General features: G+C 36.0%; 2 protein-coding genes across 22 annotated transcripts in view; one reads left to right on the top strand and one right to left on the bottom strand.

Moving 5' to 3' along the window:
- ART3 (ADP-ribosyltransferase 3 (inactive)) overlaps window positions 1-10949 on the top strand; it is a 130383-nt gene extending 119434 nt beyond the window's left edge. For 3 of the 19 annotated variants that reach the window (XM_073237449.1, XM_073237450.1, XM_073237442.1), the window contains exons 5-12: window positions 431-463; window positions 1450-1479; window positions 3218-3250; window positions 3786-3818; window positions 4437-4469; window positions 5767-5799; window positions 7075-7107; window positions 8705-10949. In XM_073237449.1, the coding sequence (XP_073093550.1) occupies window positions 431-463; window positions 1450-1479; window positions 3218-3250; window positions 3786-3818; window positions 4437-4469; window positions 5767-5799; window positions 7075-7107; window positions 8705-8838 (362 nt within the window). In that variant the 3' untranslated portion in view covers window positions 8839-10949. Of the gene's footprint in view, window positions 1-430; window positions 464-1449; window positions 1480-3217; window positions 3251-3785; window positions 3819-4436; window positions 4470-4895; window positions 5070-5766; window positions 5800-7074; window positions 7108-8704 lie in introns of those variants that run through there. The other 16 variants (XM_073237443.1, XM_073237444.1, XM_073237445.1 and 13 more) reach the window with 16 other exon arrangements.
- NUP54 (nucleoporin 54) overlaps window positions 10796-17446 on the bottom strand; it is a 28248-nt gene continuing 21597 nt past the window's right edge. For 2 of the 3 annotated variants that reach the window (XM_037003273.2, XM_037003271.2), the window contains 3 exons: window positions 13814-13933; window positions 13403-13513; window positions 10796-11598 (listed from right to left, as the gene is read on the bottom strand). In XM_037003273.2, coding sequence (XP_036859168.1) covers window positions 11470-11598; window positions 13403-13513; window positions 13814-13933 — 360 coding nt within the window. In that variant the 3' untranslated portion in view covers window positions 10796-11469. Of the gene's footprint in view, window positions 11599-12773; window positions 12891-13402; window positions 13514-13813; window positions 13934-17446 lie in introns of all 3 variants that reach the window. The other variant, XM_037003272.2, reaches the window with a different exon arrangement.

The raw sequence follows: 17446 nt of genomic DNA, 5'->3' as shown, positions 1-17446 counted from the left end.
TCTTTCTTAGAAAACCATAGGAAAGATTTGGGAAGGTGAACAGGAACTCTTAGTGTATTCAGGAACAGCAGAATCACACAAGCCCAGCAGATTTGAACCAAAGTTGCCAGAAAATGCCTTGGGCTGATGCATACGTTGAGTGGATCTTTTTGAAGATATCCTTATTTAAAAGTATGAAAATAAGGGTCTGTTTCTAGCTGTCTTCCTGACTAGTTTTTCTATGAATTTTTCTTCATACAATTAAAATAAATCCACATCCATTTGTTTTTGAGACTGAAATCTTATATTTCTCATATTACCATATTTTCTATTATCTTGAATGTAAGCCAACTCAAATCTTTATTATCAATAAGCATTTAAAAATAAGCTGAACCTGACATTCACATCTGAGCATATAGTACTGTGTAACAAAAACATGTTTGTGTTTCAGAATATTTTCAACCCATCTATATCTACAACCCTGGTAAGAGTTATAATTTAAGAAAATAATCCTTGATGGATGTTTTGTAGCTCTTTCCTATTTAGCAAATTGAATTCTTAGCTGAAGAGAAGGAGTACTCTGTAGCTGAGAATTAGTAATGTGGCAGATATAAGGAGTGGGGATTGGGTGGGGAGGAATCTATTCTGGGGAAATTTACCTCCCTGCATATGAGAGGGTTGGCTATCTGGGTTCTGAATAATATGGGAACATTCTTAGGAACAGGTTGGTGGCACTTGAAGAGCTAGTTGCCCCTGACAGGTCTGAGAGCCTCTGTGTTTGGTCAGGAGATTAGCCTGTGTGATACCAAACGTCCAGATGAAAGCAGAAGTTGGTCATTTGTAAATCTCAAATATGCTGATGTTTGGCATCAATTTGACTAAAATATCTGAGTAATGCTGAGTAGATGCTTTTTCCCCAAGTTTCCATTTATGATGATGTGGCCCAAATCACTTCTTTGCATTTAACTTCCTTATTAGGTGTTTGGCTCATGAAGCTACAGTAAGTTTTTCTTTATTGAAGAGATAAGAGTACCTGGCCCTTCCTTAAGTATGCAGTTTTTGATGTTTGGAAGATATTACTAGTCCTGATGGGAGTATTTGATGACCCTGAGGAGCTGCTTAACAACACTTCTGATTGGCCCATTACAGTCAGAAATTTTATGGGTCACTTCACAGGGACCTCAGCTGACTCTTCAAGACAGACATTTTTCTAGCTCAGTGAGATCCCCAGGAGAATTGCTAGATGTGATGGTTTTTCTTAGTAGGGTGGGCCAGAAGAACGTTCCAGCCCAGTTAGCCAAGGTGCATTTAAACTCTGGTTGACATTTAAATTTAGTAGCATTCATTTATTGGATGTACCAAATTGTTCTTTATGGCCATAGTACCTGAAAATAGTTTTGCTATGACAATAGTAACTCCCAATCATTTTGTTCAGTCATTAAAATTGACAAGTTTCTTATTGTAACTTAGGTGAGAAAAATCAGAAGCTTGAAGACCCTGGTAAGGTGTTGTCATAAACTCTGGGGGCTTACATTTGCAAGGCCGCGCCCTCAGGGGTGGGAGCAGGCGGGCATGGCGTGGTAAAGGAAACTGAGAAGGCAGAACCCATCTTAGCTTACTAGTTGGTGTATCAGAGCCTCCTAAGTTTCAGATATACTTCTTTATAAGGATGACACAGCAGCTTTCTGAGCCTATCTGACAACTCTTAAGTCCTCCTGCTGAGTGGTTAGACATGACATGGGGAACCAGTCCTAGAGAACATATTTTCTGCATTATGCTGGCTGTTTATATAGATAGAGGAAGGTGTAACTAATTATTTCACAAACTCTTGGGACCTAAAGTGTTGAGAGGGGCATTAAACAATGGCAGTATCTTTTTCCAAATTCAGGTGATGATTTTGTATATTTATTTCTGCTTCTAGCAATCTGAGTAACAGATGGTATTAGCTATATCCATTTGATTATTAAATATATTTCAAAGTCCAACTTATTCCCAAGTTTCTGTTTTTGTCTTTTTTTAAAAAAATGGTATTACTTAAATGTCCTTGAGGGTGCTGGAATAGGAACACTCTCATGAATTACTGGGGAGATTATAAACTGGAACTTTTCTGGAGGACAATTTGATAGTATGTATTACCAGCCTTAAAAGTGTCCATACCTTTTAACCCAGTAAAAACACTTGGTTATTTGTCCTAAGGACATAAACATAAAGATTTGTGTACAAAAATGTTTACACAGTATTATGGTAGCTAAAATTTGTAAGTAACCTTAGTGTCCAATAGTTGGGTATTGTTAAAGAAGTTAAATTATATCCATATTATGAAACACTAAACAACTTAAAAGTCCTGTTTTTGTATTTAAAGATATGAGAAAGTACTTAAAATACAATGGCAAATAGGATCTAAACAACATGTAGAGTAAAATACCAACTTTATTATAAAATATCAAAAGGTTCAAACTTCTAGTTACAAGATAAGTAGGTACTGGATGTAATGTGCAGCTTGGTGATGATTCTTACACTGCCCTAAGACTGTATTTAAAAGTTGTTAATAGAGTAGATCCTAAGAGTTCTCAAAACAAGGAAAAGAACATTTTTCTTGTTTGTGTGTGTCTATGTGAGATCCAGGATGTTAACTAATTGTGGTCATCTTTTCACAATATATGTAAGTCTAATCGGTATGCTACGTACTATAAACTTATACAGTGCTGTATGTCAATTATATCTCAATAAAACTGGAAAAAAAATTTAAAAATGTATACACACACACAGACACACATACACAGCAAAGAGATTAAAAGGAAATAAGCCAAAAATGTTAAGAATGAGTAGTTTTGAGATCTGGGATTATGAGCAATTTTTAATAATTTCCTGTATTTTTCCAAAGTATCTGTAATTATAATGGATTACTTAGATAATCTTATTTTTACAAAGAAATGTTTTTTGAAAATATGTTATGACAAATGTTGGTCTGTCTTTGGACTGAATAAAACCAAATCAACAAGAGCTGTTTTGCTTTTAGGAGGATCCTGGATCAGAGGCCATTGTTTTACATAAGTCAGTCATGCTCCCGTGGATCAGATTGTCTCCCCTTTTACCTTGTTCCTTGCCATCTTCCAAAGCTTTTTGAGTTTTCCACTGTAAATAGCCATGTAAATATAAAGTTAAATTAATTTTCAAGCCAGTTGCATTTTTCATAATTCCTATTGCATAATTTCATAGTTTCTATTCTCACCTTTAGGAGTGAAAAGCCAGGAGTTCACTGTCTTACCCAGTGAGTGATATTTTTACTTACTCTTTGAAACTAGCTACAAGATTACGAAGAGACGTGAGGACTCCTAGGACTAAGCACATTACCTGGCATGCAGCAGTTGAAGAATGAGTTAAATCGGAGCAGAGGGACTCCTTCCATTGAGTGCTTATTACCTTCCACATAATGTACTAAGCATTTTTATATGTACCTCCTTTAATCATCACTTACTACAAATCTACAAAGTATTTTTTTTACATAAATAAGGAATTGAAGCTCAGAGGGATTAAGAAGGCTGCCCAATCGTAGAGCTAAAAGTAGAACTAAACCAAGCAAAGTCTTAACCCACTACTGTTTCATGTAAAAACCGACATACTAGGACTACCTTAAGATAAGGTTGGAGAGATATGGGCCAGATCATGGAAATTCTTGAAGTCTAGGCTACAGAGTTTGGGCTTTGTCCAGTTAGAGAATGAAGTGCCATTGAATGAGCAAAAGGGAGCATTAACAATGCATGATAATTGAGTTAATACTAACCAATATTCATTTCTGTCTTTAGGTATAGAGAACCATGAACCCACTCAAATACCTGGTAAGATAGCTTTCTGTTTACTTTCTATGCCCAAGTGTAAGGTGAGGAGGATTCCCCCAGGCATTAAAGAGAATACTGTCATGAAACTGTTATTCATTAATATTTCCCTTAGAGCTGCCTGCCAGCCATTCTACAAAGAGTTAGCTGAAGAGAGTCGAGAAAGTGCCTTTTTTCCCTAGTACCATGCGTTCCTGGTGCAGAAAAGTTAGCTTCACTGGGGTATAGCTGAAGGCAAGGCTGCTGGGCCCTGAAGGCAGGCAGTCCAACACATTCCAAGTTCTACAGTTGAAGTTATTCAGGGGAAACTTTAACTTCATGCAAAAGCTGACCGTTAGCTTTCACTAGTATCTCAGCATCTGGGACTCCAAGCATAGTATTTTCCTGGCATGGAGACAGGCTTGGAGGGTAACGATGACAGAAGGCTCTCTTAGGCTCCCTTAAGCTTGGTGGGGTTTTACACAGTGAGGGTTCATGTAGCCAGAATTTTCACATAAAAAGTCAAAAACCACAGTGCAGTGGGACCTCTGGCGCATGTGTCACTTGAGCTAATGACAAGAATTTGGAAATTCTTCTCACTGGAACAAATTGCAAGTCACTGAAAACTTCTTTCTCATTTAGGAATGAAAATTCCAGAACCTTTTTCACTACCTGGTAAGCAATGGTAGGCATGTCAGAGAGGAGGCTGCCACTTTGGATTGTATCGATGTAATTGGCACCATTAGACATGCAGGGGAGCCTATGTACTTACCACAAGATCTCATAAGTTAGTGAAGGACCAGGTGTCTTTAACTAAGGATCAAGTACCTGTTCCTTAAGACTTGGGGTTCCTCAAGTGTTTTTCCAGTATATTTACTATGGCAGATGTAACCTACCTCTAAGATATGACCATGAAAATGGACATTTAAAAAGTGTGAGGCTGTTGCTCTGAGGCCAAGGCCATCGCGGGGCCATGGGTTTCTGAGGCCAGAGAAACTTCACACTGTGCTGCTCCTGTCAGGTGCCTCAGAAAGGCTTCGGAACCTATTCTTACAGAGGAAGAAGAAAATAGAAACTTAATTTTAAAATACTTTTTTCCAGAGACAAGGAGGAAAAATAAATTAAAAAACAAAAAGTGGACATGATATTTTGCCAGAGAGCTATGGACAATAAGACTTCTCTAGACCTCCGAACTGCCATCTTTCAAATGTGACTAATGCTTGTCATGTTTACCTTGTGCAGATATCTGTAAAGACTATAAAACACAAAACCTCAGCGTGCATGTCTTGAATCCTTTCTCCTGAGCTCATGTAGTGTTTTGGAACAATTTTTGGTCAGTTTTGTTATTATGGAATGATCATTTGTTAAAGAAATTAGATTTTTAGCCTCTTTACAGCCATACACACAGTACTGAGCTTTTGCCTAACATTGCTGTTTATGGAAACTGCATGCTGTGTACAGGAACAGCATGCTCACAGTTAATCACTGAAAGCACAGACATAGGCCTGGAGAGATGGTCCAGCAACTTTCATATTCACCCAGATTTTCGGTGTTGGATTTATTTGGCCACAACTTTGAAATGAACTTCTAATGACACTATGACACACCTGTGTGTCCTCACCTCTTCAGCTTGCTGGACCTGAGTTTGCACAGTCCCCTTGTTGGCGCCTTACTAGGCACACTGCTTACATGAAAGGCAGCCACTGTGCTGGATGTGGGATGAACATGGGCTGTGTAGACACACAGACCCAGCTTCATTGAGTCTTTCCTCTGCCATTTCTCTCTGGGTAATTTTGTGCAAGTTACTTCATTTTTCTGGACCTCTCTTTTCACATCTGTAAAATGAAGAAAACTATCAGCAGGACTAATTAAAGCCCTAATAAGATAAAGTACAGGCAAAATGAATGAGAGTTTTATAATAGTAGTAAATGGTAGCTGTTGTCTGTTACCTGAAAATCTCTTTCTAATTTAGGAATAAAAATGTTACAACCGGAAGGAAGACCTGGTAATAAACTCTTGACTTGGGGTAGAGGCCTCATGGGGCTCTGAGTCCTTTCCCATAATCATCCAGTTCAATTTTAAGGGGTTTGGGGAGGACACCTGGACTCCCCAGCTTCTGACATCTCAGTCTGCAAGCCAGACGGGGAAAATGTTGAGAACACTTTTCAGTGTCAACAGCAGGCTGCTGTTAAGGCTTTCTGGGCCAAGCAGAGGGAAAGGTGCTTGACCTAATGCCAGAACAGTTGGCTTCCAGCTCCTCCTGTCTGTTCCCTAATGGGGTCAGAGGCTTCCCATGGTGGGTTGGCTACTGTGATGGAATCTGTAATCACAGGAATAGCATCATCCACGTGTGTATGAGAGCCATACAGCATGAGGCCAGTCATTCTGTGCTCCTCACCACCCTCACCATGTCCTCCAACAGGCTGCTAGGTCCTGCTGGGACTGTTTGTATAGTGCCCTCCCCTGGAAGGCTTGTATAGTGCAGGCATTTTTAAAGGCAGTGTGAAAACATTTACACAGATTTCATTTAAATCCAGGACAATAAATACTGTTACTGCCATTTCAGAGATAAAAACACATGGAACATAGGAAGGTTAAGGAACCTGTAGAAGGCTATAAAGAGAAAACCAGGACTCAAACTTTTCAAATTTTGTTCTTTTTCTATAAAATGACACGTCTTGCAGCCAGATTTAATTATAGAAAATACACCTCTGTGCTAGACTCCTAGAATTGGCATTTGGTACCTTAAGCCATCCAAATATGGCAACATTGTAATATATCAATGCTTCCAACACATTTGGAGTTAGCACAGCATAGTAATAAAGCGCAAAGGCTTTGCAATCAGGCACTGTTGCACTAATGACCTCTGTGGCTTCGTGCAAGTCTTGAGGAACATCTGTATTATACCAGTAACTATGCCTACCTTCTTGGACTCTAATAAACATGAATGGTAGTGAATGGTAGGTATTAATGTTGTTCTTGGGAATCTTAGGTAAGTGTGTAGAATAAATACTTTTTTGTAAACATAATTTTAATCTTTTTTAATGGAAACATAAAATTTAATCTTTTAATGGAAACACATGGTTGAAAAATTCAGAACACAAAAGTTAGTAAAAAATACACCTTTCTCCCAACTCCACACATACCTCTATATCTAACACCCTGCCCCTCAGACCCACTCCCAGAGACAGCCAAGTTTGCTTAATTATTTAGTCAGACTTTTCTCTTGGGGATAAATAAGTGTACAATGCAACTAACTCAAAATCTCTTTATATTTTAGAATACAAAAGTCAAGAAGATATCGATAATCCTAGTAAGAAATATCTCATTTTGTTAATTGATAAATATCTGATCTGCAGTGTAGAAAAGTAAATTTTTTTCCTCAATAATTAAGGAACAATTTAAAGAGTTTGAGATATCACAATAGAATGTCATATGCTTATATGTGCATATGTGGTGGGGATAATTTGTGGTAATCAATCATTTTCAACTGTCTGTACAGACCCTGTGCTGTTTACAACAGTGGTTCTCAACCCTGTCAACCCAGTTTTTGCTTTTAAACCTAACTTTATAAAGCCCTTATACTATCCTGAAGATTCATAGATAAAACCCACCCACACCCATAAAAACCAGTATGTCCTATGATTTATAACAAAATTATATTTCAATATATAAATGCCTAGATTATATGAAAAGACATAATGAGGTGAACAGATGATTGTATTTATTTATGCAAATAAATTTGGATTTAGAAGACTGGAAGCCGCTCTATGCAAGTATAAGAAAATCAAAGTGAAGAAATAAAGCAGTTACTAGGTAGAAACTAACGTTTATTAAAACTATCCAGAAATATTTTGTTGATATGTAAAACTGACTCAGGTTCTGGGTTTGAACATCTGAAATAGATTTTTGACTTATGTCTAGCAGCACATTTAAGATTTGTGCAGAAGTGGGGTCAACTTTTCATTGTGAAAAACTGTCTAGAGCATTGCAGCATATCTAGCTCTCTACTTCCACTCTGCTGTTGTGACCATCAACAAGTAGCTGGACAAATTCCCAGACCCCCTCTAATGGGGCGGTACTGTCCCCTTGAGAACCACTGCTCTGTAGTAATAAACAATGTGTCAGTGCACTTCATTTGCCTATCCATTTCCTCATCTGTATACCTGTAACTGTATGCCCAGTTATGGCAAACAAATTGATATGCATTGAAGGCTTTTAGATAATTTACTATTTCTGTTTCACTTATGAAACCTGAATGGTAATCCCATTTGGACATTTCTAGTCAAGGCTCCTTTGTGCAGCCCAAACCGAAACACAGCTGTCAGTCAGTTATCTCAGTTAAGGGCAGAGTGAGACAGTTCATCTGAGATGGATTCAACTGTTCTTCGCTAGTTTAGATGAAAGAGTAACAGTTCCAGAGCAGTGTTTTGGATGGAGGAAAACAGTCATTTTTTTGTATATATGGAGGAAGATTCATTTTTTACATCAGCTTACAGGACTTGGTGTTTAAAAATGAAGCTATATTCAGTTTGTATATTGGTAGCTATTCAAGTATGTATATGAAAACTTGAAATAGAAGATACTGAATTAAAACTTATCATGAACATACAGAAAATGAAAAAAAATGCTAAAGTAATTCTAGAGAACTTGAACAAAAATTGTTTTTGTACATATTTTAAAAACTGTGGAATTCCAGCTAAAACCTAGATCAGTACACCCTGAGACATTTATGAAAATATAGTTTGGTATCTGTAATGAACTCTTTGAAAATTGTTCTCCGTTATAGAAGTATCTCAGGAAAGTTTCTAACTCAACCTGAATGTTCACATACTCACAATGTATGGTATAGGTGGATGAAACTTGGTATCAAAAATGGTATGTCAGTAACTGTGTGTTCTCATTAACAGGTCCAGGTCCTGTGCCAGTTCCAGGTCCCAAAACCCATCCCTCTGCATCCTCTGGCACAATGCTCCTTCCACTGTTTGGGACATTTATCATTTCAATTGGTGCTTCTGCTATTAATCTCTTTGTGGCTCTGTAACTTGACAGTCTTTATTACCTGAAATATTCTTATATGGATCTCAAAAGGAATGTTTTTTTCCACTTGTTAGCCAAAAGTCACTTGATAAAATGAAAACTGCATTTTTGTTATGTACTTTCCAAATCCAGAAAGTTAATCTTTTAATGGAAACACATGGGTGAAAAGTTGGTCCAGAAATGTCATACATTCATTTTGCACTCATTTCTGTATTCATCTTATGATTGCAAAAAAAAACCCCGCAAAAAAAACCAAACTGTATATTTCTGACTGAATTCAATTAAACATTTTAAGATTAGATAAAATATCTGAATTTCCCATTACCAAACAATGTTAGTGGGTAACATGAATTCCTGAATTAGAATTTTAAAGATGTTCTGGTTGTCTCTTAAGGATTTATCTTTGGCTTCAAATAGGATCATTCTTCAATCTCATCTTCCCTTGATAGATGAATTTTATATTTTTTGTAAACACAGTTTACCAAGTTTCACATAACTTGAATCTTTATTTTTACCCAGCAGACAGTACTGAATATACATATCTAAATAAGCAAGGAAAAACAAGATTCTACAGTACCCTTTTCCTGAAGTACTGTGACGGTTGATTAATGACTAATTTAGTCTTTGGTAACTGACACTTTTGCCATGTTTTGAAAAGGGTTTAAGGCCACTTACAAAGATACAAAAAAAGTAAATCTAAATTAGGCATTAGGGGTTCAGTGTGCTTTAATTCTGCTTACCTCATTTCATGTTCAGAATTTTAGACTTATCCATAGGAACTGTGGCCAGATAAAGATTAAACACAGAATTTATGTAAATTATGCTGGAGAACAAGTTCTGAGGCCACTGTGGGTCTTTCCTTCTCCTTCTCGCCCAGATCTAGAACTTGGTCATTGCTTGTGTGGACCAAGTCCAGTTATCTATCCAGCTGCATGAACAAGGACCACAGGCCCTCACAGCTGCAGTCACCAGCAGGATCAAACTTAGGAAGCTGACTGGACCTGGCTTTTAAAGGCAGACCTAGGCCCTACCTAGGGGTATTTTATCTTGTGAATTTAGGAACCTGATAATATCAGAGCACAAAAAAATGAAAGGCTAAGCAAATGAGCATAGTATGTATGATTAAAGAACCGTCTACTAGATAATGTGGCTCAATGAGTAACAATTCTCATCAGATCAACAACTCTGCCTGTTAGAGAATATACAGAGGGACAGAAACTCCTTCCACACTCAACAATGTGGATGAGGACGGAAGTGCCTATCTTCTAGCCCAAGGAGAAAACAGACGAGAAATTCTTCTGATGCTGCTGGAAGTGTGACAAGTAGGAAAGTGCTGAAGCGGGGTGGCGGGATAGGGAATAGAGTAACAAGTTTCTGGGCCATCAACTTGGTAGAAGTGACTGCAAGCTAGCTTCTAGTGCTAGTTTGGAAAGAAACAGTTTCAAAGTTCCAAGTCTCCTATACAATTAACAACTGGGGAGAAAGTCCTTCAGTGGGATCTGAGGATGGCCTCTGGACACAGAGCGTACCACACGCCTCACCATGCCCCATAATATGCACAGAGGCGGGCATTTCCCACCATAGGCCAAAGCACCCACAGAAACAGAGGCAAAGCGGTCCGGGAGGGGCCAACGTGACACAGCCCGGGTGTGCATTTGTAGTCAGAAAAATTTACAATTACCTGCTTAAAAGAATCACTGTTCCATACTGCTGTCAATTCAGATTTTCTAGTGTTTTCAGATACTGATGCTGTATTGGGGAATTCTTTATTCTAGATGATATCTGAAATTAGTTTATTTACCATACCCTAGTCAAAATATATTAGTACTGATATATTTTTCTTAGGAGGGAAAAATCAGACGTTAGAGAAAACTGAAATGCTTGAATTATGATTTAATACTTGTGTGGGCATGAGTGGTCATTCTCCCCAAGACAAAGGATCAGACAAAATTCTCTCAAAGTAATGACAATCAAGAATTTATTTAGAGTTTTCATCTTTAAGAAATGAAAAGGTTTAAACAAAAAAATTGCTAAAATGATAAAATGTAATTTTGTCATACCCTAATTGCTTAGATGTATTCTGTAAGTTCAAATAAGTAAAATAATATAAAAATATATTCTCAAATCTTTTAGAATGGAAACAAAATCACATTAATCATTAAATACTCTTGGATTATCTTTACTCCTCCCACAGATGAATTCACAAATATAAAACTGACATACATTTACATTTTGAAGTACAAACCTCGAACAGTCAAGTAGTTTATTCATTAGGTGCAAAGTAGATAATTCGTGTTTGCTATGGAAAGCAGAACACAGGCTCAATGGAGAATAATCATTAAACACTGATTTCTGAGAACAATGCTGTCATACAATAGTACATATTTTTGGTAATTATGTACTCCCTTTAAAGAAGTAACAGCTTTTAGATATAAGTCTTTTAAAAGCTACCTTTGAAGAGCTGTGAAATGACTTATTTCAGATATGATGAACAATAATTGGTCAGTAACCTCCTCAAAAAAAAGCCAGGAGAACATTTTTCTTTTTCCTCCATGTAGTCAGTTTCATTCTTAAGGAAGGCCTGATGTAGCAAGAAGACATATTTTTCAAACCTTTGACAGAAGTTTGTGAAATGTCAACTAAATACACCACCTCTGATGTGGATAGTTTCATTCAATCCATGTTCTACCAACTTTATATCTTCTAAATCATCTTTTATGATGCTAATCAAGTGGCTAAGGCCTTCCTGTTGTTGTTTCAAATGCTAGAAGGAATTAAAAAATTCATGTGTTACTCTACTGAAGCACAAGTAAATCATAGGTAAAATTACTTTTTCATTATTTTACTAGCAATAGAGCATTTAGTAGCTGCTCTAAATACACAGCAGACATGCATATTTAAGCACTGTTGGTCTATGTTCTGCTAACACTTTTATATGACCTATAGTAAAATATACAAAGCAATCAAATAAATACAATGAAATAAATATTTCATCTTTAAAAGAAATTTTACATAAGATGAAGATGCTTTATCGATGCCTTTTATAAATCTTTGATAAAAAAGGGTATTACATTAAAACACTGTAAGAAAGTACTCAAAATATAGAGGATCAGCAGAATCATTCTGAAAAGAGAATTTTCATGTTTTGAAGTTTAATGTATATAGTGATGACAGTGATAACTCCAACTGCTAACATTTTTAAGAGTCCTTCCCAGGTGTTAAGGCAGTTTTAACAGCTCATGAATATAAACTAACAATGCATTTAAAAATCCTCTTGAGCACGTTTTGGGGTACCACTATTATCTCTTTATAGATAAAGAAACTGATACACAAGTGATCTACAAAAGGTCATACGGTAGGTGAAAAGAGCTGAGATTAAATCCCAAAACAATATATTGCTAACACAGAGAAGACAAGTAGTGATTCTATAGCATCTTACTATGCTGATGGATAGTGACTGTAATGGAGTATGTGGTAGGGACTTGATAATGGGGGGAGTGTAGTAACCATAATGTTGCTCATGTAATTGTACATTAATGATATCAAAATTCAAAAAAAAAAAGCATTGGTGGTATAATGGTGAGTATAGCTGCCTTCCAAAACAATATACTGCTTTTCATTTTTTTAGGTTGGTGTTAATATTATTCCCAATTTCATTGCATAAACTCTTTTAATATAGTTCTTTATTACGTTAGAACCTTATCTTCTAGTTATGTTAGAACTTTAGTTAATTTTGTTGCAGATATTTACAATAATATAAAGTATATGTATACCCTCCAAGAACCTAGGAGAGCCAAACTAGTTTTTAGTTCCATGAAATGGCAATATCCACTCTAATAAAAACGGATTTGCTGATGACATTTATAACCATCTAAAATCCTCAGGGCCATCCCAGCAGTCCTTTCTAGTATGTTCCACAAAGTTTACCATATCACTTACTTTAGGCACAGTCCGTAGTTGGACAGCTTTCATTAAATCAATCTGCATTTACACCAGTGACAGTAAGCAAAAGCAGTGAGCCTTAGACAAGTGGTTGGAGGTTCTGGCCACCACAAACTCCATCCAGGTCCCAGTTAAAATTTGTATGTGACATGCAGGTTGGGAAGATAGGATACAGAGCAGTTACTTCTCAAGCTTTGCTGTGCAAACAAATTACTGTGTGACCCTGGCAAAATGTAGTTAGGTAGTCTGGACAGAGTGGGACTGAGGTCCTACATCCTAGTGACCTCCCAGGTGCTGCTGCAGCCTCCATGCTGAAGGCAGGGTCCAGGGAACTTTGGTGCCTCTACTACCTCTGAATTCATCTTTTTTGGGGGTGAGAAGAGAGAATGATTTTTTTTCTGGTAAAATAATTGCTGGATTATACAGTAATTCTATGTTTAATTTTTCTTGGAACTGTTTTCCACAGCAGCTGTACCACTTTACATTACCACCAGCAATGTACAAGGGTTCCATTTTCTTCACATCCTAGTCAACACTTGTTGTTATCTGGCTTTTGTTTGTATAATAGATTGATGTGAAGTGGTGAATTCATCTTCTTTAGAAGTGCACTCCAGTGCAATACTTACCTGCTTGATTTCTTGTAACAGATCTGCATCTATGTAGTATCTTTCTTCCGATTTGACTGCTCCAAAATGATTCTGCATTCTGATTTGAGACATCAGTTCATTTAGTCGGCCCTAAAAATAAGACGAGTCAAATTACAATTGCCAACATTCTAAAAGAGAATGTTTTCTTTTAAAAGGATGTATATACTACTCTATTCAAATGTCTAGTTCTCCCTCTGTACATTATTTGAAACATTAATACAAGCCAAAAACATCATGATGAAGAATCTACCTTAGAAAGGAAGTTTTGATTAAAGAGAACAAAATGCTTAAAAACAAGCATACAAAATTCCTCTTTTTGAAGACCAAGTAACATTTTTCTACAGACCGCCCAGAAACAAATTCTAGCTTTATGGCCTTAAAAGCATTTACCTTAAACTGAGTAGGTGCATTTAGTTCACACTGAATTGTATCTAGTTGAACTCGCAACTGCTCTTCATCAGCTTGGATGGCATACCCACTCTTCCTCTGAATTTCCTGTTTGATTAGGACCTAAACAAAGAAAACCCACTAATACCAACAGAATCATCTCTTTTTAGTTATACAAGTAATTTTATTACAATTGATTGTTGAAAGAAATCAGCTGAAAAATAATATTGTAGGAATCTTAACAGTTCAAGATTTGATTGTCCATTCTGAGAAGACTCCTCTATTTTTTTTTAATGGCCACATATTTTTCATACAGTTAACCAATAATTTATACAATTAGTTCACTACTGAGAGTCATATATTTTTAGTTTTGATATTATGAACAATGCTTTAATAAACATTTTTGTGTACATATCTTTACTGGTACAGGCCCCTAAGAATGACTGGGTTTAAGTGTTTACATTGTTAACAGAAGCTGCTAGACTGTTTTCCTAAAAGACTTTAACAATTTAAATTCATAAGCCACATATGATAGTACCCATTTCCCCACATTCCTATCGGCAGTAGGTGGTGCTGGTGAAATTTTTCCCAATCTGATGAGTATAAAGGGAGCTCACATTTTTACTTTAGTCTGCATTTCTCTTACAGTTAAAGGAGCACCTTTTAATGGTTAAGAACTACTTTGCATTTGCTGTGCCTCCAACACATTCTTTGCCCATATTTTAGTTGGGGTTTGTCAAATTATAGATCTCTGTATATTATGAACATTAATGCTACAGCTAAAAACACTGCTGTTTGAAAACTCAAAAAAAATTTTTTTTAATCTATCACTTGACTATTGACAAATGGCTTCTGGTATCTTTTGCTATACAAAATTTTCTAATTTTTATGTAGCCAATTTTATACCAGTTTTCCTGCCGAAAGTCTCTTCAGTCCTTTGGTTGTACATGAAGCCTTTTTAAGTTTCTTAAAGCCTTTAATTCACCTTTTTTGTATGTGGTGTGATACAGTGGTCCAATTTTGTTTTTTTCCACATAGCCAGTTAATCCAGCCTCACTAAATAAACCCACTGAATTGAAATACCACCTCTGTCATATTAAAATTTGAGATACACTTGCATATATTTCTGGATTCTCTGTTCTATTCAGTGGATTTTTATGTCCAATCCTATGCCCATTCCACATTGATTTGATTATAGGAGCTTTAAAAAAGGTTCTAAAATTTGGCGAGGCAAGTCTCCATCACTCTTTGTTCTCTCAGAAGCTATTCTCAAAATGTTTATCCTTTATGAACTGAAAGGTACTAATTTTTTTAAACTTCTAATTTTTAAATTTCATAAAATGGATACTGTCTTCTCATGTAAGACTATGACTTATTTAAGACCTTGATTCAGATGTTATACTTTCTTCAAAAACTTATTCTGAACTACTTACAGTTTTTTCATCATAGTAAATGGAATATTGCCCTATTTCCATTAATACAGTATAAAGAAATGTTTATTTTTGTACTTTTATCTTCTATCTAACCATCTTACCACATTAATTATAGAGCTTATTCCCTTGTGTTTTCTAGATATACAGTCATGTCAGTAAAGAGAGAGAATTTAATCTCTTTTTCAATGTTTCTATTAGTATTAGTTACTTAATGACCTTGCACATTATATATATGAGGTAACCTTCAAGACAGCATTGTAGTAATACTATAGTGGATCAGGGGCTAGTTTCTGAATTTGATTTCAGTGCTTTACTCCTTTGTGTACCTGCTGTTTGTTTTTGGTAACAGCTTTTATTATACATTTTTCCTTGAATGTGCTGACATAAATTATGTTGATAGATATCCTGTAGAATTTGTGTGGTTTTTTTTTTTTTTTTGGTCAGATTTATTGAGGTATAATCCACATAACAAAATGCACTGTTTAGCTGTACAGTTCTGTGAATTTTGACAAACACAGTAATGTTACCATTACACAATCAAGATATAGAACATTTCTATCAGCCCAAAAAGTTCTTTCTTGCCCCCTGCAGTCATTCCTCTCTTCTCCCTAGCAAGTGACCTGTTACCTGTTCCTAGTTTTGGCTTTTGCATAATGTCATATAAATGGAATCATGCCATATGTAGCATTCAAGTCTGGCTTTTTTTCACATCACAATTTGCGTCTCTATTTATATTATCTGTCTGCGATACTGTTTTGGGGTGCTAAAAAGCAAATGTAAAATGGTACAGCTGCTTTGGAAAACAGGCAGTTTCTCAAACACTAAACAGAGTTATCATATGACCAAGAAATTCCAATTCTAGGCTTACATACTCAAGAGAAATGAAGGTGTTCATCCAAACACACACTTGTATACAAGTATTAACAGCAACATTCATAATAACTGGAAAGTGGAAAAACCAAATTATTCACCAATAAATAAAACTCTGCTTTTCTCATACAATGGAATATTACTCAGCAATAAAAAGGAATGAAATACTGTCCATGCTACAACATGCATGAACTTTGAAAATATTAAGGTTCATGAAGGAAGCCTGTCACGTAAGACCACATATTAAATGAAGTACCCAAAATAGGAAAACTGAGAGACAGAAAGTGGTTGTGTTATGGCTGGGGAGGATTTGGGATGAAATAGAAAATGATAGCTAATGGGCATGGAGTTTCTTTTTATGAAAATGTTCTGAAATTGAGTGTGGTAATGGTTGCATAAGACTGAATTGTACACTTTAAATGGGTGAATTGTATAGGATATGAATTATATCTCAATCTGTTTTTGAAAAAATGGGGAGGCTATCTATATTTTTCCCTTTGTCTGGAATGATTTAACTTTGGAATTAGCTCTTCAGTAGTCAGAATTCAGCAATGAAACTATCTGGGCTTCATGCTTTTTCCGTGGTTGATCTTTAATAACTTTCTAAAGTGTTCCTATGGTTATTTGTCTATTTAAGATTTTTACTTCTCTGCAGATTAATTTTGATAATTTCAGTTTGACTGGAAAACCATCTGTTCTGCTAGCTTCCAAATTTGTTGTCCTCCGTTGCATGCAGTATTTTCTTAGTCCATTTTGTGTATCAGTGGTAATCTCTCTTTTCATTGCCAGTTTTCTTTCCATTCTTCAGACTCATGATGTAAGTCTCTTTTTTCTTTCTCAACAGATGTTCAGGCATTTATATGGTCTTTTCAAAGAAACAGCTTTTCAATTTATTTATGATTTTTTTTCTTTCACTCATTTCACATCATCTCTATTTCTCTCATTGGTTTCTTTTGGCAAATCTAATCTTTTAAGATGAGTATTAGTTACTTACTTTTGCATTTGTATTTTAGAAGTGAAGGTTTTTTTTAAGGATATAAATTTTTCCTGAGTACAGCTTTTGCTATTTCCCACTGACTCTGATATATAGTATTTCTATTTTTCATGATAGTTTATCACTTCAGTTTTTGTTGCTATTCTTTTATTTCTTCTTGTTAATTTTGAAGTTCTATTGCTCTTCAGCCCTTAAAGATTACCCACTCCTTTACTAGTATTCAAAATAGAAAATGTATTTTTCTACTGTTTTTATGAAAACCAGGTATTAATTATCTGACACATGCTTTTCGTGCACCAGGATGACTTATTTCCTCACTGCTTCCCCCACCACGCTCTC

Source organism: Manis javanica, chromosome 5 (assembly GCF_040802235.1).
Source record: "Manis javanica isolate MJ-LG chromosome 5, MJ_LKY, whole genome shotgun sequence".
In the NCBI taxonomy this organism is placed as follows: Eukaryota; Metazoa; Chordata; class Mammalia; order Pholidota; family Manidae; genus Manis; species Manis javanica.
Note: the sequence above shows the minus strand (reverse complement) of the source record. Positions and strands in the feature narration are given on the sequence as shown.